The 25,100-nt window shown below is 42.0% G+C and overlaps 1 protein-coding gene across 14 annotated transcripts in view; it reads right to left on the bottom strand.

The window, feature by feature from the left end:
• The window catches only part of SINHCAF (SIN3-HDAC complex associated factor), a 34,125-nt gene that overhangs the window by 6,607 nt on the left and 2,418 nt on the right, over nt 1-25,100 (bottom strand). For 3 of the 14 annotated variants that reach the window (XM_059726482.1, XM_059726483.1, XM_019489647.2), the window contains exons 2-7: nt 24,692-24,806; nt 15,569-15,716; nt 13,083-13,182; nt 12,043-12,169; nt 10,972-11,122; nt 7,274-9,627 (exon numbers count right to left, since the gene is read on the bottom strand). In XM_059726482.1, coding sequence (XP_059582465.1) covers nt 9,465-9,627; nt 10,972-11,122; nt 12,043-12,169; nt 13,083-13,182; nt 15,569-15,696 — 669 coding nt within the window. In that variant the 5' untranslated portion in view covers nt 15,697-15,716; nt 24,692-24,806 and the 3' untranslated portion in view covers nt 7,274-9,464. Of the gene's footprint in view, nt 1-4,820; nt 7,252-7,273; nt 9,628-10,971; nt 11,123-12,042; nt 12,170-13,082; nt 13,183-15,568; nt 15,717-19,491; nt 19,592-24,691; nt 24,807-25,100 lie in introns of those variants that run through there. The other 11 variants (XM_019489650.2, XM_019489648.2, XR_009461786.1 and 8 more) reach the window with 10 other exon arrangements.

Raw genomic sequence — 25,100 nt, 5'->3', positions numbered from 1 at the left:
AGTGAATTAATTTTTTGCCCTATACATTAGATGTTTTAAATATATTTCTGTCAATAGGTTGGCTTAGCTTTTCTCCTTGATTCCACCTAAACTGATTTTGCAGTTAAAAACAAACCTGACCAGAGGGTGTTAGTGACTCAAACTCAATCCACTTATTTTTGTTAATATCACAGAACCTCATACATTAACATGCTATATCAGACAAACAGAATACTTACTAGTGCTATACTATGCTTACTACCACATTTGTTTTGTTCAATCATTTCTGCTTACTCAGTTATTCGGTATTGAAAATCTTCCTCGGTAGAGCAAATTTCTCTAATATTCAGTGAGAGTGAAACAAAGCAGATAAACATACTGTCAAGAAAAGTTTGGCATACTTTAGAATCAGTTCTACCGGCCAGGAACACTGTAGGAGCCTGCCAAATAACACAACTCTGTTCTTTTCTATTCTAACTTGAAATGTATAAAGGCATCATCATTTCATAAATAAAAAGCCCAGGGACAAAACTGTCACCAGGAACATGTTTGACATCTGTGACAGCTACTAAAAAAGTTGTCCCACATACATAACTTTTCAATGTGGCTTTGTGATGGTTCCCTATTTTACTGTACAATAGAGTTCTGTCAAGTGGAATGCTGCTTTTGCAAAGTTGTACGGCAGCCAGTTAACTGAGAACAAAAGTGACATGGGCCTGCATTACCACAAACACAGATACAGCTCTAAAATCACTATAGAGCTCTCTAGCAGGAATCAGAAAGCACGGGCATGAGCATCAGCCACTAAACTTCTTTCCCTTCTACAAGTTCTTACAAGCATTAATGTCTGTCAGTACCTCCAACTATTCTTAACAGACTGGATTCTTAGCTGGTGCTCAATGATGCTCTCTCCAATGCAGCTATCGCAATTGAAACCAAGTTACAGTCCGGCCCAGAACCTGTTTTGTTTATGTATTTGTAAACTTTGCTTTATTGCCTGCCCAACTGTCTCACTCTGCTCCAGTAACACAGAATCAGGAAAATATGTGAAATAACAAGATACATTAGAATGAATTCCTGTTTAACTGTAACCTCAGCCTTCAAGCAACAAAACTACCTGGGCCTGATTCTCCATTATTCTAAAGGTATGTCAGACTAGTCTGGCAGTATAGAGCATCTCTAAGGTCAACATATCTGTAAACTATACTCAGAGGGCATGCCTACACATGCCCCTGACTGTGCATTTGGTGCTGCACAGTCATTTAGTACCTGCTTTAAAGCAAGTACTAAATGACTGCACAGTACCCGCTGGTACTGCACAGTCCCAGTGGCGGTTATTTTTAGATGCTACGTCACTGTAGCTCATCGCTACAGTGATGTAGCATCTTATGTAGAAACGCCCAGAGGATGCGTTCCAACAAGCACGCACATGCGGTTTGCAGCTCCTCAAACCCATTTGAGGCACGTGCATGTGCACCTGTTTTCTGTATTGCTAATTTGCAGTGCAGTGGGTTTTTTTGTCACCTGGAAGTCCTGATGTCAAAAAAAGAGCACCGCTAAAAAAAAAGCAGTGAGGTACATGTGGCAGCAGCATGCATCACCAGAAACAAAGCTTGGCCAGACAGAGCCATCCTCTGGCTGGCAGCCAGGCTCCAAGCAGCTAGCTCAGTGCCACTGCTGACCTGGCCAGCCCTCAGGACCCTTTGTAAGGTTGCTGGGATCAGCACAGGTGCTGGCCCCAACCTCCCCTACCCGACTTGGGTCAATATGATGTGCACCAGGGTGTGCCCAAAGACAAATAGCAGTGGCACAAATGTGCCGCTATTTATCTTGTAGGAAACATGCGCCCCTGCATGCGTGCTTTCACAGGGTGCATCTACACATGCACTTTGCTGAAGAGTAGACCAATTAGCTCTGCAGGAAAGTGTCACCCTCTACATGTCTGCCAGTATTAGGGCACATTAAATTAATTAACTCCACTGTAAGATAGTACTATCAGAGTAAGTAACTGCATTGAAATGCATGTGTAGGTGATGATGGGCTGGTTGGTGCACAAGGTGCTAAAGTGCAGGGTCTGTCTGCCAGCTAGCCATAGAGCCCTGCAAGTTCTGTACCCTTGTGCCCAAGCCAGCCCCTCTGCTGCCACCACCCCTGTCCCCCTGCCAGGCTGGAGCTACTTCACCCCAGCTCAAATTGCTTCTCTCCTGGGTGCACGTGCAGATGCTGAACCTGGGACCAGTTTTCTCTGGCACTAACTGCTCCAGAGTTTATCATATTGCATTAATTGCATGTGCAGATGCCCCCAGAGAGCGCTGTGCAAACCAGACTAGTGAAACAGAAAACTCACTCTACATGGAGGTACTTAAGCAGCATCTCTCCCTTTCTTTTTCACTCTTCACTTTTTGCTAACAACCTATGAGGGCCAGTGTCCTTGCTGTCCTTGCCCAAATACCAGAAAAGAAGCTGAAGTAAATCCCTAGTTTCTTCACTGAATGTCTGAAGACTTTCACCAAAACCTTGGCTCCCTTGAAAAGTTGTGCATACTGCTTGTCTTAAGAGGAAACAGAAGGTTTTGACAAGAGTTCAGGTCTACAAATCAATATAAGTATGAAATCTGACCCCCAGGGTGCCTATACACGTGCAGCGAGGCTGCTCTGATGCACTGTAATTGCAGCGCATCAGAGCAGACTCGATTAATCGAGTCTGTTGGAGTGTGGTAATTACCACGCTCCAGCAGACTCCAGCAACATGTGCATCAGCGTCCCCATGCTGAAAAATGGAGGCAGAGGCGTTTTAACTAAAGCTTGTTTGACAAGCATTAGTTAAAGTGCTCCCACCACCATTTTTCAGCATGGGGATATTGATACATGTGACTATCCAGGCACTCTAATTAGAGCAGCTCTTAGAGCTGCTTTAATTAACCCCCTCCCCCACTGCCACTTCTGGAACATGCCTATAAATGACCCTAGTCTGTGCCTTGCTAGGCACATCACCCTGAGCTGATCACTGCCCTTCTCTTAGAGAGCTGATTACAGTCAGTCAGGGGCTCTTTTGATCCAGAACCAGGCCTCCAAATATCCATGGTTCAGGGTGGAAAGCTAGTGTTCAGCATCTGCCTGGGTCAGATCCCTTACCCGGAAAGATGTGATTTAATAGTGGATCAATAATACACAAAGGAAAATATATTTGTAAACTTTTACCATAACCATATTTGAAGTCCAATTTGATTACATGCATTTGTATTTAACTGAAATTTTTCATAATGCATGTTCTTCATTCTCAGAAGCATAGGAACCAGAAAAAAAAAGCATTCTAAAACAGAAAACGTGTGGGAATTTTTAAATCTCTAACCCAAGATATGATTAAGATCTAATAACTTGAGACCTTGAGTGCCTGCTGACAACCAGAAGATGAATACTGTAGCAGAGTTACAAAATCTGGAAGGAAGCAATTTATATGGACCCAATACTCCAGGTGAGGTGTTACCAATGCTGGATAGTGTAGAAGAATCACTTCCTTTGACTTGCAGGTGATAGTTTTTAATGCAACCCACTATGCTGTTAGCTTTGAACAACAAGCACACACTGTGCAAGAGCACTCCATGGGACAAGGCAAAGGCAACACAGAGGAGAGGGGTGTGTGGAGGGACATGTGTCCACAGCAGGGCACAGGGCTACAGCTGGGCTGGACTAGCTCTGGTCAGGACCTGGTGCAAGAGGGAGCACTACACTGCCACAGCCACCAAGATGAGGTGCAGCAGTGTGGAGTTGTACCCCCACTGCTGCAGGGCAGGCAGGGTGTGCCTCACCTTGGCGATGCAGCCCTCCCTCCTGTGCCAGGTCCTACTCACTGGGCTAGGGAGGTGGCTCCTCCCAAAACTGGCCAGCTGCAGCTCTGCACCCTACTATGGGGGCAGAAATCTCAGGGCACGTGCCCCCCACCCCTCTGCCATGTCACTTGTGCCACCTCCTGCCCTCCACCACATGTCACCTGTGCCTACACCCGCCCTTCCCCATGCTCCCATCCTGTTCCCCACACACTGGGGAGCTGGATGTCCATCATCTTAGGGCCCCCCCCCGGCAAAAATAAAAATTTAGTGCCTGTGTGTGGAGCTCTCAGTAGGTTCAATGTTGTTGAAAAGAAACAGTGGAGCAAATATCTAATCCTAGAAGTTAGATTTCTTGTGGAAAAGAAAAATAAGATAGTATGGGAGGTCTTGTTAGTATATTCCCAATGTTAATTGCTAATATATGTACCAGACTGATATGGGGATCTGTTCTGTGGACAAAATGGACTTCAAATACAATGGACCTGATTATCTAATCACTTCCATCACTTTCTAGTCTAGCGACTTCAGTGAACTTATTATTCTTACACAAAGGGGAAACTGAGCCAGACCCAACAGCTACCTTCCCTGTAGAACACATCACCCTCTCTCCCAACACATGGAAGTAGCATAGGGTTTTCTACCATGTCCTAGATTTCTAGCTCTGATAAATTGGGATGACATAGGGATGGTCCTGCTTTGAGGGGGTTGGACTAGATGACCTCCTCAAGTCCCTTCCAACCCTCATTTTCTATGATTCTATGAATTAAAGCTCCATCCTCCTTTCAACCATCATTCCTCTCCTAAAACTGCAAACCTGGTGTCGGTCACTGGGTGACTATTACATATATTTGCTAGGAAATAGGTTGAGAATACTGACTAAAGATCACATACATTAGTGAACAGCCATCTTTTCACATGCCCAGTCCTTGGCTGGACCTGCTGACCTGATTTTCATTCATTGGAGCATCTTCCAAGATTAGCAAGTTCTTACTTTAAAATGTGGGTCACTTACCTTTCTTGCTCTACTCCATTTGTTTCCTTGGGAGGCACTGAGTCCAGGGAACAAGCACGGAAATAAAAAAGGAATGTTTTATTTCTTGCTGGCTCAAAGTAAAACACATTACTCAATATTCAATAGATGATTCAGCTTTTGCCAAAGTCCTAAGAGTGAATGAGTCATGACCCAGAAAAAACATTTAAAAAGGTTGCTTCTCTCTAAAGCATGTTTCCAAAATATACCATGTGTGTCTTTTGGGAAGGCAGGATGTTTGGGAATATGCATGTGCGCGCGCATAAAAAAAACAAAACAAACAAACGACCCCCCCCCCCAAACACTTTAGTTCCCTATTTCTACCTGAGAATACCCGATATGTTTTTCTGCGTTGCATGTAGAAACAATTTGCTCAAGAAACCCTGATATCAACTGTTTGTGTCGCACACTTTTACGGGAAAGAACAACTTTGCTCTTTTCTGTGCATCACTTGAGAAAGGCCCAGTTATTTTTCAAAAAGCTTGCAGAAATTGGGGGGGGGGGGGGGTGTAAAGAATTTTGGCTATCCTGTGAGAACAGCACCACCTTGTGGCCATTACCAGAACTCAAAGATAAAAGACCAACAGAACCATGTTAAAGGACAGAGGGAGTAATAAGCTTTCAAGCTGCACCTATATATAGATTGTCACAACACCGTTATAGTGCAGTCCAGCTCTGAAAGAACTATGCTGCAGCATAGCATTGTGGGTTTGTTTTCAGTGTTCCATAATGACATGCTTAAAATGCTCAATTGGCAGTTAAAATAGATTACTAGCTACAAACACAGCAAATTCACCCTGAGCTCTTAAAGAAGATGGATTCTCTCCTCTTCCTAATAACAAAGGCTCTGCATCCCCAAATGACAACTTTGCAACTGTGTTGTCTATAAATTATGCTTTCCTATGGAACCCCATTGCTATTAGTAGGTTTACATAGTTGTGATGGATTGGAACTTGATGGGTAGCCTTACGGTTGAAGCATAAGGTAAAAGCCTCAGGCCACTCAATCTCAGCTGCATTGGCTCTTCAGGGCTACTGGGAATAACAAGCAATAGAAATACACAGTGGTTATTCAAGCTCTGTCCCCCCATATATTGTTGTTCCTCAGCCAACTAATTTTCTGTTCCACCAGTACGTTATCAATTTACTTCCAAGCAGGTAAGCATCCTTATGAACCTGATTAGTTCTCACAGCTAAAGGGAACATCTATCCCTTGGCACCAGAGAATTACATGTTTGAGGCCAACCTGATTTATCCATTCCAATAAAAGTTCATAGAAGTTATGGGCTTAAAGTAGAAATTACTCAGTGAAGTTCTGTGGTTCGTTAGGCAGGAGACTAGATTGAATGATTACAATGGTGCCTTCTGACCTTTAACATCTATGAATCCATGAAAATAAAGTGACAATGGCAAAGCACAGTGGGCTTGTGACTTCTTGCAGAGAAAGAAAAAAAAAAAAAAATAATGAAGAGCACCCAATCATACTGGTGATTAGATACTTATTTCATGCATCAATTATCTGGAAACCTGCATTTGCCTAGGTATATTCCAGGATACCTTTTGGTACAGATGTTGAATCCTTTCCATTCTTGTCATGTGTTGCTATTTTTGCTGTATAAGAGCGTTTTGATCAAGTACTAGGGCTTTCTATCTCTCTTTACAATAACCTGATACCCATACAAAATGGCCCAAACCCCTGCAAGAGGTTAGTGTATTAGGGACCCTTAAGTTTTGATTCTTCCCTACCCTCAGGAGATGCCTTAACAGCCACATAAATCACTACCCACGCAGAGAGAAAACACAAAAACAAAACAACAAAAAAAGGTAGGCAAGCTTTTTTCTGAGTGGTTTTTATTTACCTCTTGTACTCAATGATGTTGTACTAGGGTTTTCCTTAATCATGGTGATGGCCTAAAACATTTACTAAGACTAGCAGTCTGGCATGAAGTCTCATTCCCTTCACCCTTCATTTGAAAAACATGCTCAGCAGCTTTACTGCAATCTTATCTCCCTGATTTTTTAATCACTGAAGTGGCCTCTTTCCTTGTCCAGACAACTCCACCAGGCAACCTGCTTCTTAATACTACACAATAAAATGTTTTGTTCCTGGTGCCTTGAGATCACAATGAATTTAGTGAAGGTCACCCAAACAGCATCATCTTCAAGGATTAGAAATGAAAGCAGTTCATATTTACTGGTAATTCCTGAGCAGGTGAAAACAAACAGAAAGTACACAGTACTCCTTCTCTATACTTCAACTCCTCTTCCAAAGTTTGAGTTTCTCTAATTTCAGGAAAAAGAATTACCTGTCAGTCTTTTCTTGCACAAAATTGCTTACAATGAACCTCGCATTGCCTGATCTGGTTTAACCATTGTGCCTGCAAACCTCATTTCTAGGCAGAACTCAAGTAGTCCTGGAAAAAAAAAAAAAAAAGGTTTATTTTTCTAAATAAGTCTGAATTTTTATTTGTTACCCTAGTAAAAAAAAAACAACCCCCAAAAAAAGTTTGGATTACAAGTGTATGAACAGTATAAAAAAAAAAGTACAAAACAGTTTCCATACATTTCTAATACATTAATACAAAGTGCATGACTACATACAGTTCATCTTGCATTACTACAGAGAAAGGAAGAAGTGGAAAGGAGCAAGGGGAAGCAGTTGGTGGCTGAAATCTAGCAATAAATAAATAAATACAGAAGACGTAGAGATGATTGATATTAGAGCACATCCTACCACCAGTACTGCAGCCATGAGCAAAAGGAATCACTGACACTTAAAACACAAACTCAAGTGTAAATGGCACTATGTAGTTTTCCCCTCCCTTTAGAAAGTAAGTTAACATGTTTAAAAGAAAGCAAAACTACAGTGAAAGGGCACTGTAAGGCTGTGAAAATAAAGCTCCATTTCTCATGACATCCTGCCAACAGCTTTTGAGACACCTTAACGGAAGAAAAAAAAAAAAAAAAAAAAAAAAGCTTGGTTTCTGCTTTGAAGTTGAAGGAAGATTCACATTTAAACCTGAATCTCTTTTCCCCACTATCATTTGATCTGCTTTATGCACACCAACTAGCAAAGCCCTCCCTATCCAGATTTCATGCTGAAGACCCATAGGAAAAAATAAGAGTTTCTAGCAGTCCACTGCAGTTTCACAAAAGGATCCAAAACAGTCCAATTTCAACATTATGCAAGTTAAACCTTCATAAAAGAAACATGGAGCAAGTCAGAAGCTTAAAACTATAGCAGACTCTGAAGAAGCTGTTTGTACCCTAAAAGCAAAAGCTGTAGCACACAGGAATGCCACAACCATTTGCACACAAGTTTTCATCAGGAATGTGCATAGGAAATATTAACCCAGTTTTGCCACAACATGCAGCATGCATAGAGCTGTCTCTAGTTAGGACAGCACCATTTTTAAACTGCATGTACAGAATTTGCAATAGATCCAGCATTCACAGAAGTGTTACTTCGTTGGTTGCAAAAGAAAGGAATACGTTCCAGAACAGGAATCTTGGATCAGACCCCCGGTAAAACAAAAAAAACCAAACAAACAAAAAAACCAAACCAAAAACAGACAAAACACTGAGGCACCAAGTTATATCTGGAATGATGGTTGACTCTCCTTATCCACATGGTTTTGGTTGTGTCAGGTCCAAAACCAGGACCTGGCCTCTTCTCTGGTTACACTCCATCAGCTGTTTGTTCTTTTATAGATTCCAACATTCAAGATGGCAAATTCTAAACCCGATTCCTCATCTACATCTAGCGTGGGCCACAGGTTGCCTCTCTGACTTCTCTCTAGGTGCAATCGCACAAGGCCTCACTTGTCTGCATCTTGATTGTAATGCAGTGGTTTTACACTTTACTTTTATTCAACACTTAGTTAAGGAGGGACTGACAAGATGGTCACAGAGTTCACCGTCTCTCTCCAGCTTCCTTGAATACTTAACATTTGAACCCATTTCTCACCATTAGCACTACTCACACAAGGGGTGTCTGCAGTTACCCATCCTTGCCCTAAACGAAGGATGAAATTAAAGTTAGTCTCTGTTTAAACATCAGTAGTATAGGTTTAGATCACCATATGTTTAAAAAAAATATTTATATAAATAGAAGTCTTGTAAAGAATAGACTTAAACGCTTCTATGCATAGGTTCATGCTACTGAATCATAGGTCTCAAAAAAGAAATATATCTTAAATTGGGGAAAAAAAAAAATAAGAATGCTCAACCAACTTAAAGATGCATGACATCACCACTGCTTCTCTCAGTATAGAAATATTAAAACTACATACATTTTATTATACAGCAAAACCCATCTTCAAGTTCAGTCATGTCAGGGGCGTGGGGGGGGAAGAATGACTTAAGGGATGGCCTTGCAGCAGCATTCAGCTTTGCTAAGTGTTCCATAGCATCTTAAATATTATGTACATTTTTTTTTTTCCAGGAAAAAAAGATGCAAACTGGTTTTAGAGTCTGTGGAATTGTAGCAGTAAAACTGAAAACAGTCCTAAGGAATGGTCTTTTGGCAGCATAGCAGGTGTCCAAAGTGAAGAGAGGGTAATTTTCTAGCATCTTCCAGAGAATAAAAAAGGTTCCATATACACCTTTTTGCTATTAGCTGAGGAAGTCACCATTCCTCCTGATTGGAGATGGCTGGAGATTGGGGTCCCTGTGGTTCTGGCTTCTCAGTGGCTGACTTCTTATTGCTACAGCATGGTTTGAAGAGATGAGTGTCTATAAGGACTTCTCCAAAGCGTCCTTTGTAAATAATTCCACAGCAGACTTTTTGCCTAGAGGAAGCGGGGGGAAAAAAGATAAAGTTCATGCACCCATACACACATGCATGCAGAAACAGGTACAGATATACAAAAAAATTAATGTAACCAGGATGTCATAGTTTGCAATCTATCTACACATGCTTTTATACGTGCCTAAATTTAAATGTGCATTAAGGTCTACACATGCACGCACTAAGGTGTATTAACATGGTGAATGGACCGACTTGTGCCAAGTCAGTTGACATATGCAGCAGGCGCTCTAGCTATTCGCTCTAAGTGCAAAAAGCCTTAAAGAAAAAAAAAAAATTCACTATTTAAGGCAGATTAAGAGTATGCACATATAAACCCATGCCCTTAATGTGCCTTAAAATCGCTAATGCACCTCAAAATTGGCACGTGTAGACACACCCAGATCTTAGTTTAGATCTTAGGCACCATACACATGCTTGACACTTGTGCCTATTTTCCATCTCTGCTGACCTTTCCTTAGGCTATATATAGAAATTTTTGGTCATAAAAAACCAATTACAAGAAAAACAAAACCAACCCAGAAAGAAGAAACAGAAGCAGCAAACAGATCCCACACAACCCAAACAGGTCTGTGTCTGAATCCCCTGAACTGCTTTAAAAAAAAAAAAATAAATAAAAATAAAAAAAATTAAGTCTGAATTTACATTTCCTACTTTGCTCTTTAAAGTTACATGAGCATAGACACGTGCTTTTTTACCGAGCAGTAAGTTGCATGCATTTGACAAACATACTAAACAAGAGGTCAGTACATTCACCACGTACCAAAAGCAGGGAAAAAAAGAATCCTAAACGTCTAGGAAAACCCAACACTCCCCTATTTCAAATATTTTCTGACCATGGTCATGGATCAGTTATGCAACTGATTTGTGTGGGTGTTGCTCATAGTTAGCTATACCCCCCTGGGACCTTTCAAAGTACCCCCATATGTACATGTAACCCTGGTTGACAACCCCTGATCTAAACATTTCATCTGACATTTAGCATGCAGAAGCCAAACTTAAAATAATTACAAACCCTCCAAGAAACAGCTAGATTGATGTTATTTCCTACTGTCAAAATGTCAATCATTTCAGACCAAATATCTTTAATACTTCGAGGAAAAAAGTCTTAAGAACACAGTATTTCTTTCAAGAGGATTTTCTTCCGTGGGTCCAAATCCACACTTCCTGTACTACTGAATAAACTTATAAACTTAAGCCACAACCTTAAATGCTGTGTTCTTCAACAGCTGTCTATGAATGCTGTGGAAATTGCTAAGGAAGAAGTATAATGTGCCTTGTAATTAAGCCGAATTGCTGGGTGCACTAAATGTTTGTTGCCTTTTACCTTTTCCAGTAGGTGAGATCTAAAAAGGAGAAGATTGGTGTTCTGCTGGACCCTGGGCTCATCTCTGTGTCAGAGCCATCATCAGACTGGTTACTGTAACAGGGAGATTGCGCTGGAGAGGCACTTGAAGTGGTGCTGTGGGCATCAGAGTCTACGGGAGATGGCAGAACAAGGGGGTGGGGGCAGAGTAGTGTGCAATTTACTAGTTAGTCATCTCTACCACCAACAGGTCAGACATAACATAAGAAACAGGATTGAAGACACTTTTCTAGTACAAATAATGCTACCATCAACTAGCTAGGAAGAACACAAAAAACTGATCATTTCCGTTGACTCCTGGCATTTTCAATAAAATCCTGGAAGGTCATGCCAGCAATTTGGAAAGGTCCTATGGACAAGGATGGTCTTGTAGGGAAAGCATTGCACTGGCACTTCTGGGACCTATTCCTGTCTGTCACAGGCTTCCCTCACAACCACAGGCTCGAGGATCTGGTCCCACTGACAGCCATGACAAAACTTCCAATGGCTTGCATCCTCCATACCTTAGCCCTGGAAATCAGGGTATAACAGCCTCTCCCCACTCCCTTTACTGTATCAGTTTCAACTACGAGTCCATGAAGCCCCTCATCCTTGGGACTACTCACAGCATGTGATGTTAGGCATCTATGGAAGTCTGTGCCAGTCAAGGCCTTAGACTCCTTGGGACAAAGCCAGTCTCTCCCCACTTCACTATGTGCACAACCAGCATCTAAACTTTTCTGTTTTGTTCATGCTAATTTATACTTGCATACGCTACTGTCTGTTCCAAAGGCACAATATGAGCAACAGTAAAACCCAGAGATCTTTGGAAATTGTTCTTCATGTGTGCCCTTCAAGTCAGGTAATAACAAAAACAGATAAGGGAATAAGACAACAGTACTTACATGGCTGGAGTACTCTACTGCTAAGGAAAGAGCTAAACTGATTTTAAAATAACACCCAATTGATTGCACTGGACATTATCTAGATTAGGCCAATTAACTGTAAGCTGCTTTGGCAATGAAGTTGCGTTCCTAGTATTTCTCAACTTACTGTGCCGTTTGAATTCCTTTTGCAGTTTGCTGATTTGATTGCTCTTCATTCTGCTTCCAGAGAGAGTTTTCATTTTCTTTGGTTTCAGTGTTGTTTTAAGACTGGGTCCAGCCCTTGCATCCACCACCTGAAAGGCAACATGGCTGTATTCAATTACTTCTACTCTTAGTTGCTTATCAGAGCTCAAGCATGGTTTATGCAAGAAAAGTTGCATTAGTTTAGCAACAGGTATTACTTTAAACCCATTTAGTTAAACTGACAACTGTGTGCTGACACTTTTCTAGTCATTTAAAAACTTAGCTTGGAACTAGACTATTCTATAGAAGAAAGTAAAATGGGCTTAAAAAGGCCTTCAGGTGAACTAGTGCAACTTTGTGTTGACAAATATTCAGCTTGGTTTGCAGCTGCAATTCAAGTCAACACAAATCAAACTAAAGAGTGTTCACACAGTTTCTGCCTTGTTTGTTTTAAAACTGGTTTGAGCCAAATGTTGGATGGGTAAACCCCAAATAGTGGCGGTATGCTTCGCTCTCATGATACTGTCAAAGCCCTCTTAGAAAGAGGGACAGCAGGAGGGAGTTCTCTCCCCAACTCTAGACCCAAAACAGATTGCTATATCCAGTCAGAATGTGCAAGAGGGTGTGATGGTGAGAGATTAGTCATTTTAATTATCTGACCAAGCCAAGCTGATTTATAATGTTGCTTAAGCAAGTCGCCTGGCTTGTTCAAGCATTAAAAAACAAAACGAACCTTCACAGCCAAAATTACCATCTTTGGACTGAGGCCACATCTGGAACATTTTAATCTCAAAGGAAGACTTTTGGAGAAACAACAGCTTGTGAAAATTAGGGTGTTTCAGCAATGATGTCCTGTGCATGAACCAGGTGAAGGCAGGGAATAGCTATATAATAGTTTTAAGTAGCTTTTACAGATGCTGAGCATGAAAGAAAAATCACTTAGCAGTGCTGTTTCTAGATGAATAGGGACAGAGAGGTAACTATCAAATCATAGGGGGTGAGGAAATAAAATAGCTGACTAACATGATTCCAGTTTTTTTTTGATCCTGCTGGCAGTTTTTTCCATCTTTTCACCAAAAGAACACATGCATTGCAGATGTCTCCTGACCGGGCCTCATGGAGCCTATCAAGAAAAACAAAACAGAACAAAACCCTTGCTTACTGGTTAGCCTCTTAAAGTCAAAACAATTGGCATAAAGGCAGGGGGTGGGGGATAGATTCTCAAACCAAGACTTTCAGAAGTGATTAGCAATTTTACATGCTCAACTTGATGAATCCCCAAAAGGGATTCAATGCTCATCTAATATCCATATATTCTATTGGAATAGGGCCTTTTTAAAAAGGTGCCTCAGGCTGGGAGCCAATATATAAATAAACCATTTGCCTCTTTCAAGCAACTTTGGTATTAAAAGACAAGCCATAACCCTCTGTAGGATCAATTTTTATTCAATTCCAAGATAACGTTTTTCCTCCCTCCCTCTCAACATTGTGGGTTGGGTTTTTTTTCTCCCACCCAAGCCTCATCTCAGAATCAAGTATTTAGTGAAAATGCAGTCAGAAGAGGCAGCAGAAATCCACTCAAAGGCATGGGGAGGTGTGGGAAGTCTTTGCTTTTGAGAGGCTTGTTAATACCAAAGATTTATAGCAGATAGAGCTATAAAGTTTTTGTTAAAATTCTATAAATTCTGAAAAGGACCCTGAAACACTGTAAATTTGACTGACATGCCTGGATAGGACAAGCCAGTTTTTGTTTAATGTTAAGTTACAGGTCCTAGGTTGCTAAACATACTTCAGACAACCCCAAAACAAAAGCATAGATATATTGCTTTGACACTGCAGCTTAATTAAATGCAGCGGGTCACCAGACAGTCTGTTTTTAGCCAAGGCCAGACTTCCAGTGCCAGATTCACACACACAGGTCATGATCAAGAGAAATAACTGTAAAGACCAAGAACATTTCTATTAAAAAAACAACCCAACCCAAAACACAAACAAAAAAACCCAGGAAAAAGAAACACGGCAAAGTAAGGGCCTAATCTTGCTGATGCTCTCTGTGGGTGGCACCCATGTAGCCAATGATACTGCTCACATGTCATAAAAGCCACAGGCAGAAGCATGTTTAAAGGTATAAACGCTCACAATAACTGAATAAACTGGTGGGAACAGAAGAAAAAAAGGATCAGAGACAATGACAACACAGACATTTTTGCAGTAAGTGCTGCAATGGATAAACTTTTACAGCTATGAGAGTCCTACTGCTATGGCTAATTACAAACTATGTGCATTAAAAGAAATAATTACAAGCTGTCAAGTAGGAACTGGATGCCTTGACAACTTGATGAAGATAGAAAAATTCAAGGTTATTGTAAGACCAGAGTGCCAAAGCTATGTGGTCAAACCAGCTTTAAATAAGCATTTTTAAGTTGTGCAACTTAATTTATTAGGACTTTGAAATGTCCACATGTCCAATGCTTTTTAATGGGAAAAAAAAACCAAACAACTTTTTTTCCCCCCCAGGCTCTTTTCACATTATACTTCTGCTGTGAAAGTTTACCTTTACAATGGGAGCCCCTATTCTAAACTGAAAGACATCACTCCTTTGAGCTAAGAAAATGACTTACAAAAATTTTTCTGGAGTTCTAAATGACACCCTGGAAGATTTTATTTAACAAAAGTCACAAAAGCCTCCACAGCTCTGTTGTACTGTGCTGCACTACACATGCACCTTCTGATGTGTTGGCTCTTTGTACAGGTCTAAACAAACACAAAGGATGCATCCCCACAAGCGTGCAAGTCCAGGGGTGCGCATTTCCTATGGGACAAGTAGTGACATATTTATGCTGCTGCTATTAGTCTTTGGGCATGCCCCTGCATGTGCACTCTGGCGCATGGCAAGGTGACCCTGGTGGGGTAGGGGAGGCTGGGGTCTGCACCTGTGCTGGCCCCAGGGCCTTACCCAGGGTGCTGGGGGCCTCCTGTGGCAGCAGCAGTGCCAAGCCGGCTGCTTGGAGCTTGGCCAACAGCCAAAGCAGGATGCCTCTCTGGTGGTATATGCTGCTGCCACATGTGCCAGGCTGCTTTTTTTAGCGGTGCCTTTTTTTTGTGGACACCAGGATCTTCTAATGTCAAAAAACTGGTGTACTGCAAGTTAACAGTATGGTGAATGGGTGCAGGTGTGCTTTGCAGTGCCTTAAACTGCTTTGAGGTTCCACAAACCACATGTGCACAGTCCTAGACACACCCACAATGTCCAAGCCAGTGGAACAACACAGGCCAGGTCCTTCACCAGTAAGTGTCAGCAGTACACTCCTGAAGTCACTGGAGCTGTGCTATAGCCCCATGCTGTTTTCGTAAGCTGTGGAGGTCAAAGCTGGCTCTATACCCAACTCCAATTGGTGCCCTTAGTACTGCACTTTGAGAGAAACTTAACTTTTCAAATTTGCTGCTTAAAGACAGAAGTGAGAACCAATAGAAATGACAATACACATTTGCCTGGCAGAGGATCTTACCCAAAGCAGTTCTGGAAATCCTTTTCATAACGTTTACTGTCAGTGAAACGAGAACTGGAAGACTTAGCCCTGCAAATACAGCAGCCCTCTATACTTCGGTACATCTTCGGTTTGTGAAAACCAAACATCCTTCTTTCTTTGCTGTTGTCTGTGGAACAAAGAACTACCATCACTTAATCTCTTCAAGTCATATCTTGGGGATTAAAATGGAAGAAACAGCTTCATGGCTAACTGGGTAAAAGTTATATATAGGTTAACTCAGGAGGGGGAATACCCGTATGAAACTTCTCACTTAAGACATTCTTGCTATCCCACATGATCTTTAAAACAGTGGTTCTCAATCTTCTTAGAGTCAAGGCATCCCTTGGAAAATGCCAGCTCTTAGTTTTCACTTTTTTTGACTATGGCAAAATACTAAAGCAAAGAACTCCGCAAGACCACTGCAGATTGGAATGCTTTTTACATAGGAATGTAGTGTTAAATCTCTATGTTTATCTTGTCAATCATGTCTGCACACCTAACAGCGCTAACAGTAATTTAAAAGGGCAGGTACTTAAAGCACACTTATTTTTAAATGAGCACAAAATACCTGATGTCTGCTGTGTCCCAAATCCGAGTGCCTCAAGCCAATCTAACTGGGCATATGACCAGGTCTCCCAGAATATAGGTCTACATGGAAGGTATGCCTACACTGCAGTCTATGGGTCCAAATGCAGCTTGCACAGACATCCCTGAGCTAGCTTTAATTAGTTCACCCAGCTGATGGCAGCAACATACTAGGGGGGGCACCCCAGAATTGCAGTGCGGAGTATACAAGCCTACCTAGGGCCCTGGGTAACTATGAAGTACTGAAGCATATGCCACAGCAGTTATTCTGCCACTTGTCCCCAAACTGGCTAGGTAAATACTAGCACAGATATGTTTATATGAGCTAGTCACAGCACCAGACTGCAGTAGCCTAAAAAAAAAAAAAAAAAAAATGCACTGCAAGTAGCCTGCTAGAGTTCTTTATTAGACTCTTAGGGACTCCATGTCAAGTGGATTCATTTTCCAGGTAGAAAGGTTCATTCTAGTTGACCTTCAGAGTGTAGATGGAGCTTGTGGAGCTGGCAAGCAGTATTCCTTGTGGCTTCTGTATTGTTACCAGCAATCCTGATCCAAGCAAGGTGTATCGTATGAGTACAAGCAATGTGCCGTGGAAGCTTCTGTTGGCTTCCAGTTAGAAAAAAAAAATTAAGCTAAATTTTGGAATCAGTAATCCACAAATAAAGAGTGGCCTTAAGATGCCATTGCTCCCCTCCCCCCACAAGCTCCAAACTCCTATCATCTGTGGAACTGCATTTAAGCCCCAATTTTAGAAAAGTACTTAAGAACGTATTGAAAATACTTCAAGCACTTGAGTACAACTGTTCAAGAGTTCAGAGTCACACATGTGTATTACCACCAGCCAGCTCAGGGCCTTAACCAAGAACAAGTTTTTACAGGCCATGCAAAACATGTTAGCTAGTTATGATGTAAACACATTGAGGTGCTATTCCAAGAGTTTTCTTTTGAGAAAAAAAAGTGTTGCAACTTTTACTTATATGATCCTATCTAACAAAGAGAGCTGCCTCTATTTCCTATGAATGCCAAGAACAGACTAATTGTACAGAGAATGGAGAAACCAAATTTGGTGCTAGAAGCTCTGTACAAGCAGGCTCTCTGCCACAACAAACAACAGCTACTAGCACCAGGGAGAAGTAAAGGGATGGAAATAAGACCAAGCAATTACATTATCAGAGAATCCATCAAAACCAGAAGACATTTTGGGGGACTACAAAGCAAAGTGGTGATGATAAAGAGATGAAACTTATTCTGTTTTATATAGTCAGCAAGTGAAACATGCTCTTATGTTTGTCCAATAAAATAGAGTGGAAAGGAGGAACTAAGTGTCCCGTTCTACAAGTGTTTACTGCTTGGCTTAGTGCTAAACAGTGGGTGAAAGTTGCTCCCGAGCAGAAGGCTGGTTCTAACAGACTGGAGCATTGCAGAAGCACTTCCAGGAAAGCAAGTGACCCTTCACAGCAAAGTGCCAACCCTCTACATGAAGGGTGAGGGTCACTCTACCACGAGCTGTTCCAGCACCACAAACTCCTGTGTGTATTTTTTGTGGCTCTGAAGAACACTACAGGGCAGAAGTTGAGCAGCTCTGCAATGCTCCCAGACTCTAATGGAGAGAATAGAGATCTGGGACTCTTGCACACATACACAAAAAAAAAAAAATCCATGTTAACACCTTTACACTAAACCCATCTAGACCAGTGGTCAGCAACATGGTGGCAGCAGGCTGGAATGGCCCAACTCAGGTCCAATGTAGCTACCACTGCTTGGCTCCATCCCCACCATGGAAAAAGCACCCAGCTGTGGTTTGGCAAGAGCCCCCCACTGCCAAATACCACAGAAGCCTCAGCAATACAAGACATTCAGCAGCACACAGGCTGTATATTGCCAGCCCCTGATCTAGAAAGACAGATGGTAGATCAAAAGCCTACGACTTTGGTGTACTTTAATAAACTGCTTGTTATCGTCATCACACTACCTTCAGTAATACCCGAAGGCCCCAATCAGGCTTAATTCTCCACTGTACTAGGTACTGTACAGAGAGGAAGATAGTCTATGCTCCAAAGAGCTAGAACTGACAAACAACAATACTTCCCTGATTTCACCAGCTGCAATGAAGACTTTTCCCAAACAAAATTGCAAGGGGAGGGAAAAAACCCCTAAGCATCATTTTCAACAGAATCAAAACTTTCCTTTCCGTTAGAGAGATTCCACAGCCTCCAACAGAAACACACAAATAGGCTTTAGACAGCACGTCTTCCTTCCTGAATCTGTAAGACAGGCAGCCTGAAACTGGCAGCCTATTCTTCTTCACAGCCCAAGCAGCCAGGCTGAATGCTGGACTTCTTCCAGGCACAGGAAAAGGGATGTCTCTCCTGCCCTTCCTTCCCAGTCCAGGCTACAGTCTGGCCAGTATTCTGGTCTCATGGTTGGACTAGGCTTTGAGGCACTTGCACCCTTCCTGTGGAAGAAGAATTTCAGTTGCAGATCCACCAAACCCATCCTCAAATCCCAGTGTGCTTGGATGGCACAGAGCTCCTACGGTGCTATGCTTTGCAATAGGAGATGATGCACATTCCAGCAGATGCTCACCCAAACCTTTCTCCACCTCCACCCCTTCACCATGAACCACACTGGTGCTCTGCAAGAGGATGTACAGGAGAGGCAGTTAAGGGAAGTGTAGCTCATCAAAACTACTTCTCTGTTCTTCCACAAATAACTTTCTGGTAATATTTAGCTAGTGGTAGGACTGGATAATTTCTGGCAAACATGAGAGGAAACTCTGGTTATTCTGAATCAGAGTGGGAAACCAGATAGGGTAGAGGTACAAAAAGTGTCAAGATCTCTTCTCACCCCATTGCCCTCTCACAACAAGGTAGAGATAGTGAACACTATATACAGCCAAGTCACGTTAACATCTCCTTTTATCTTAGGGTACAAGCTGGTGTGGAAGGGTAGAGACTCCTGGCACTGGGGACAGGATGGGGGCTGGGGTTTATAAGAAGCCTTGCAGGATATCTGTTTTAATTTGTTAGTGTACAATATGACCCTTCAACAAGACTCCTGAGAGTACTGTATTTAACAAGTCTTTTGAGACTGTCAGTGCATTCACTTGGGAGATTGTAACTAACTGACAATTTTTAGATTTTGTTTATGGCAACCCAATATTAAGCCTTCAGTTTGGTGTTTTAACTTTAGAAAGCATGGTACTTGCTGCCGACAGCTTCACCAGTGGTAGAAAAGAAACAACACCTGCCTTTACCTCTATAGAAGAGGCCAGTGCACAGATCTGGAAAGGGTGTTCACATATGAACGTTTCTAACCTGGGTTCTCAAAGAGAGGAGCCACAGGGGGACACCATAATCAGTCATTTCAACAATGTTTGGGCACTCTGCACTGGTTTCTCAGTCTCATTCTTCCAGGAGCCACTCTTCAACACAAAGCTTCCAAGAGAAGGAAAAACTAGAAGCATCTGTTTCCCATTTGATGAATGGTCAGTGACAGCATACATCATTCCTGAATGGATAAGAATTACTGGAGAAAACACCAGCAAAACAGATCACTCTGACAAGTGTCAAACAGCAGTGTTATAGATGGAAGGCGTCAGTACAGCCACACATTTAACCCCAATCAGTTGCCATTTGACCATTATACACTAAACAGACTGTCAGCTGATGAGTTTAATAGCCAAAAGAGATCACACTTAAGCTTAGGAGCACTTCCAAATACTGCTGTCACACAGTTCTGTCTGCATGCCTGTTCAAAACCATAATTACGTGCCTTGTCCTTGAGTCACTGCTGACATCAAATCGGAGTTCAGCATGCTTGAAAGGACTGGTTTAAAGTTTTGCAACTTCAGATGCCAACAAAAGTAGCAGCAGGGTTGGAGAAGGGTTAACTCTTAATACATTTAAATGGATATCTACTGGGACAGATGCACAGCAGGTGAAAATGGGTGTAACACTCCTGAAGTTAAAGGAGCTATGCCAGCTTTCAGCAGTTGAGGCCAAGTGTAAATCTACTTTCAATTCTTGTTTAGCAAGAACTCTGACATACTCCAAAACTCAGCATCCGTCAGACTGGGAAAGGGTGGAGGGGAAAATGACACAGAAGCAGCAAAGCCTTTTCAGAACGTTAGCATCATCTGAAGTACTAGCAGGAAGCAGTGCCTCTTCAGAAAATGTGGTGATGGTCAGACAGTAAGCAATGGCAGGGTGGGAAGGGCTGCGCACAATACAGCATGCATCAACTCTGCTTGAGAGCAATTTCCTCCTTCAGTTTACCTGTCAGGACTAGAATCTGGGATTCAACAGTTCCATCTGCAAAACCTGATGCTAACACTAACAACTAAAGCAGAAGAGCCAATGCACAAAAACCACTCTACTTCAGATGTTTGTGACATTATAAACTAGCAGAAAGAGATCCCGATTCCTGGTGTTTAGGCTTTACAACAAACAAAGGAGCTAACAATTTTCAGGGTTGGTTTATTTAAAAAAAATAAAATAGGAAAGGTCAGCGATTTTCCTTTCCAGCTTCCTCCTGCAGTCATTGCAGCAATAGAAGTCGAAGGGAAACCTTTGTAACAAAAAAGAAAGGAATTTGTAGATAACAAACAAACAATCCCATTTCACATACAGCTTTGTAAACCAATCAAAAGAAAGCACCCCCCCCCCCTTGTGGATACTAAAGAGCCATTCCCTGGGTACTTTACAAAGAAAGCAGCTTATCAGAGAAGCAAAGGGATGGCATTCCAGGCACTCAATACCTGCTCTCTTACTGCTCCAGTCCTGGGCTCATTCAGGCTTTGCCCAGCCCAAATCCTCCAATAGTTGGCAGAGAGAAAGAGTAAAGAGAAACCCTGCTATTAACTTGATTTCTTCTTTTCAGTACAAAGACAATGCCTCCACCCTCCCTCCCAATCTTTGCCTGCTGTAAATTAGCATGACACCTCTAAATTCTGTAGTTGAGATGATTCAAAACTGAGAATCTGACCCATGTCCGTCAGCAGAAAACCCAAAACGTTGATTCTACAGTACTTGGATGCAGATAAAAATTATGTCCGAGTGAAAGAACTTCTTTAGATAGGAAGGCCTTGAACTAAAGAAGCAAAGCTCTGGAATGCACACCTGCACACTAGAACAATGACTTCTTCAAAGCCAGCCCATCGTGCCAGGAGCCAAGTTGCCCATCTAGCTAGTTAATGTTTGGGCTTGCCCCTTAGCCATGAAAAATTGACATTGCTCTATTGGAATGCAGTGGAGATGCACAGAGACTCATACCAACTAAAAGATCTGGCCTTTGAGTCTTTGATAAAGAAATCTCACACAAGTAATCTCCCCCCCTCCCTCCAAAACCCTCAGTATGGCATGTAAAATTAAACTAGACCCCACACAATTGCACTTGAGCTGAGAAGTTGTCCAAAGCCAAAAATGGTACAATGAAAAAGAAACAGTAGCACCCACTAGAAAAGCTAGTGTAATTTTCACATAAGGAGAGAGACTGTATAAAAAGGTTTAACTCAAAAAAGCAGGGATTGGTCTCTAAAAAAGCATAACTTTGGAACTCTGTGTAAATTCTTCCAACGGCTGTAACCTAAATCTCTCTCACACTACCCCCAAAATCCTGCATCAGTGAGAAGCCTAAGAAAGGTTTCACATGTATTATGCTTCCAAGATAGCTTGTGGCCCTTCAGAGAAACATCACGCCATCAAATGTTGTACTTCATAGTCAGTTGGAACCACAGAAAATGAGACTTGGAAGGGCCCTCAGGATGTCATTTAGTCCAACGCCTGCCTAAACTACATCACCCCAGCCAAGGCTTTGTCTAGCCAGTTCTTAAAAGCCTGGAGGCAAAGACGGAGATTCCACAAGCTCTCTGGGTTACCTGTTCCAGTGTTTTACTACCCTCCTAATGGGAAAGTTCTTCTTAATATCCAGCCTGAACTTCCCTCACTGCAACTTGAGACCATTGCTCCTTTTTCTGTTATCAGCCATCACTGAGAACAGTCTAGCACCATCCTCTTTAAAACCTCCTTCAGGTAGTTGAAGGCTGCAATTAAATCCCTCCTTAGTCTCCTCTTCTCCAGACTAAGTAAACCCAGTTCCCTCAGCATTGCCTCATAGGTCATGTGCCAGAGCCCCTTAGCCATTTTTGCTGCCCTCTGGTGCATTCTCCCCCATGTATCCACATCCTTTCTGAAGTGGGGGACCCAAAACTGGACACAGTACTCCACATGCAGCTTCACTAGTGGTGTAGAGGGGAATAAACCACTTCCCAGGATCATTGGCAGGAATGTTTACCAGCAGAAGCCCAGTGTGCTGTTAACCTTCTTCACAAGGGCACACTGTTGGCTTGTATACAAGCTTACTGTGCACTGTAACCTCCAGGTCGTGGTCTGCAGTGTTATGCCAAGAGAAAACAAATTATGAAACAGTTCAGCTGTAACTTCAGGAATATTTTCTCCTCCAAGAACATGTACACTAATCCTTTTGCTGCTGCAGCTTATGTTTCACTGATGAAAACTTACAACCTAGCAACTATAACTGGCAGCAACCACAGGTCTGCAGTTTGTGTTTTTGGTTTGTTTTTCTTTTTCCACCCCACTCCTCACTAACCCAACATTTTTCTGCCCCCTTTCTTGCTGTGGCTGAGTGGCTGTAGCATTTTGGACTGCATCTATGACTACTGTGGGCAAAGTTTTCAGAAGTACCCAAATTATTTAGGAGTTTATGGCCCACTTCATTTCCAGTATGGCACAAGTACTTATACTACCTGGGCACTTAAAAATGGGATTAATGGGTATTTAGGAGCTTGTCAATTGGGCACCTTTGTAAAAAGGTTAAGCTATAAAGTATTCTGAAATGAATAGGTAGGCATGAGAACTCTAAACAACGTTTAGGACAAGGAAAAAAAAAATATACATATATATGTAAAAAAAGTATGACTCAGCTACACCCATTCACATTTGACCTATGGCTTTATTAGCTACCACAACCAGGGTTCAGTCCCAACAAAACTGCAGATTTACAAGGAAATCCTAAGGTGCTGTGCAAGTAGGGCTGATGAGCTAACAGGCAACACCTGTGTGAATCAGCAGCAAGCCAGGAGAGCAACTGAATTTTTAAGGCCATTTAATTTGAGGTGCAGGCTTGCACATAATAAGTAAAAATGAATAAATAAAATAAAAATAAGAACCCAACATGATGGGCATTTGTGGTCCTTACAGATTCAACAACTCTTTTTGCAGGAGAAAGAGATATGAAAGCAGACTGCAACTCAACAGCAGCATTGAAGGAGTGAAGATATTTGTTTTGGTAAAAAAGTAAGAAACCCTTTGGTCCAGAGACAGACAAGGTTCCTTGGGTGAATTTGATATCTTTTATTAGACCAACCCAAATAGTCCAGAGATGCATTTGCATTGTAATAGAGTACTCTTATTCATTATTTCATTTGCACTTTAAACAATCAGGGCATATGCCAAAGCATGACCTGGAAATCCACTACGCAGAAGGACTCTTACAAAATGGAGTTCCACCTTCCTGTTCCGACTATACACAGACCTTTCAAAGCCATGTTTCCAACCATAGTCTGCCTCTTCCGATACCTGCTGTTAGCTAGTGGTGAGCAAGTGTAACCACTAAGATTTGCTTCAGAAACTGTCACATGCACAATCATGCTCCTTTTATCTTAGTTAAAGGGAAGTCAGTCAAAGAGTTGATTAAAAAAACTCCCATTACAACACAAGCAGGGATCCATGACCTTATCTACCTGCTAACAGGTGGATGAGATATGCATCATGAACTCAACTGTCCTTGTTTTAAGGCTAATAAATTGTTTGTTGTAGCTTACATGATTTTATTAGCTACAAATTTACACACGTTTTTCTACTAAATAACAGAATGTCTCTTTACTTTTAGCAGGCACCAGGTGCTCACACAAGTCATACATCAACCAACCCTTTTTGTAGGGCTTTCAATAGCCTCTGATGGACTTTGAAAAGCAATGGGACTTGAGTACTAAAGGAAATTGAACACCTGGCACCTGTGGGTGGTGCTGAAATTTTTACTAGCTGTCATATAAGTGAACCTGAACCTGCACCACTGACTTCAAAAGAAGTTTCCTATCAGCTATAAATCAAACAGAAGGCAGGGCAGGGTGGCACCTTACAAACTACTACTCAACTCTAAAAGGTGTCACCCTGCCCTGTCTTCTGCCCGACTTCAGGGTAACACTATGAATCAGAGGAAGATTGGAACCCATGAATAAGGAAAGAGTATCTGCTCAGTGCCCACTCAAGTCAGTGGAAAGATTAGTCTGCTTTGAGGAGCTTTGGATCAGGCCCGATTCTACCAGATGCAAATCATTCAGAAACTAAGTATGTGCCCACTGTATGCTGGACCTCAATCCATTTGGTAGGATGACTGTCAAAACCTGGAAGTCAGTCATTCACAACAGATCTAGCCATGTACCGATTTAGAGAGAGCCACAGTGGGCTTCTGTAGATGGGCCATTTATAGTCTCACCTGTAGGAGGGAGTGCTCAGGAGCCGAGCTGTTCACAGAAGCGTTACCACCCTCGTGCTGTGCCTGGTCTATGGAAAAACAGAAGTCTCCAAAAGCTCCCAACCCGCCACAAGCACTAAGAGAAAAAGCAAACAGAATAGGTTCAAGTACATTATTGATTCCATATATGAATGCTAACCTGTTTCAACAACATCTGGCCCTACACCCTCTTGGAAATTTGATCCCACAACAGTAAGTATCCTCATCCTTTCTATTTATCATACGTGTACCTAGATGCTATTAGAAATAAGCCACATCTGCAATCAGAGCATGCCACTTATAGTGCCAATCTAAAATACACATACCTCCCTCATGAAAATACAAACAAGTACATAATAAAAGCTTCCAGTCTTTTAGATTTCTGCTGGTT

This window comes from Alligator mississippiensis, chromosome 4 (assembly GCF_030867095.1).
Source record: "Alligator mississippiensis isolate rAllMis1 chromosome 4, rAllMis1, whole genome shotgun sequence".
NCBI lineage: Eukaryota > Metazoa > Chordata > Crocodylia > Alligatoridae > Alligator > Alligator mississippiensis.
This window is presented reverse-complemented; position numbering and strand designations above follow the sequence as displayed.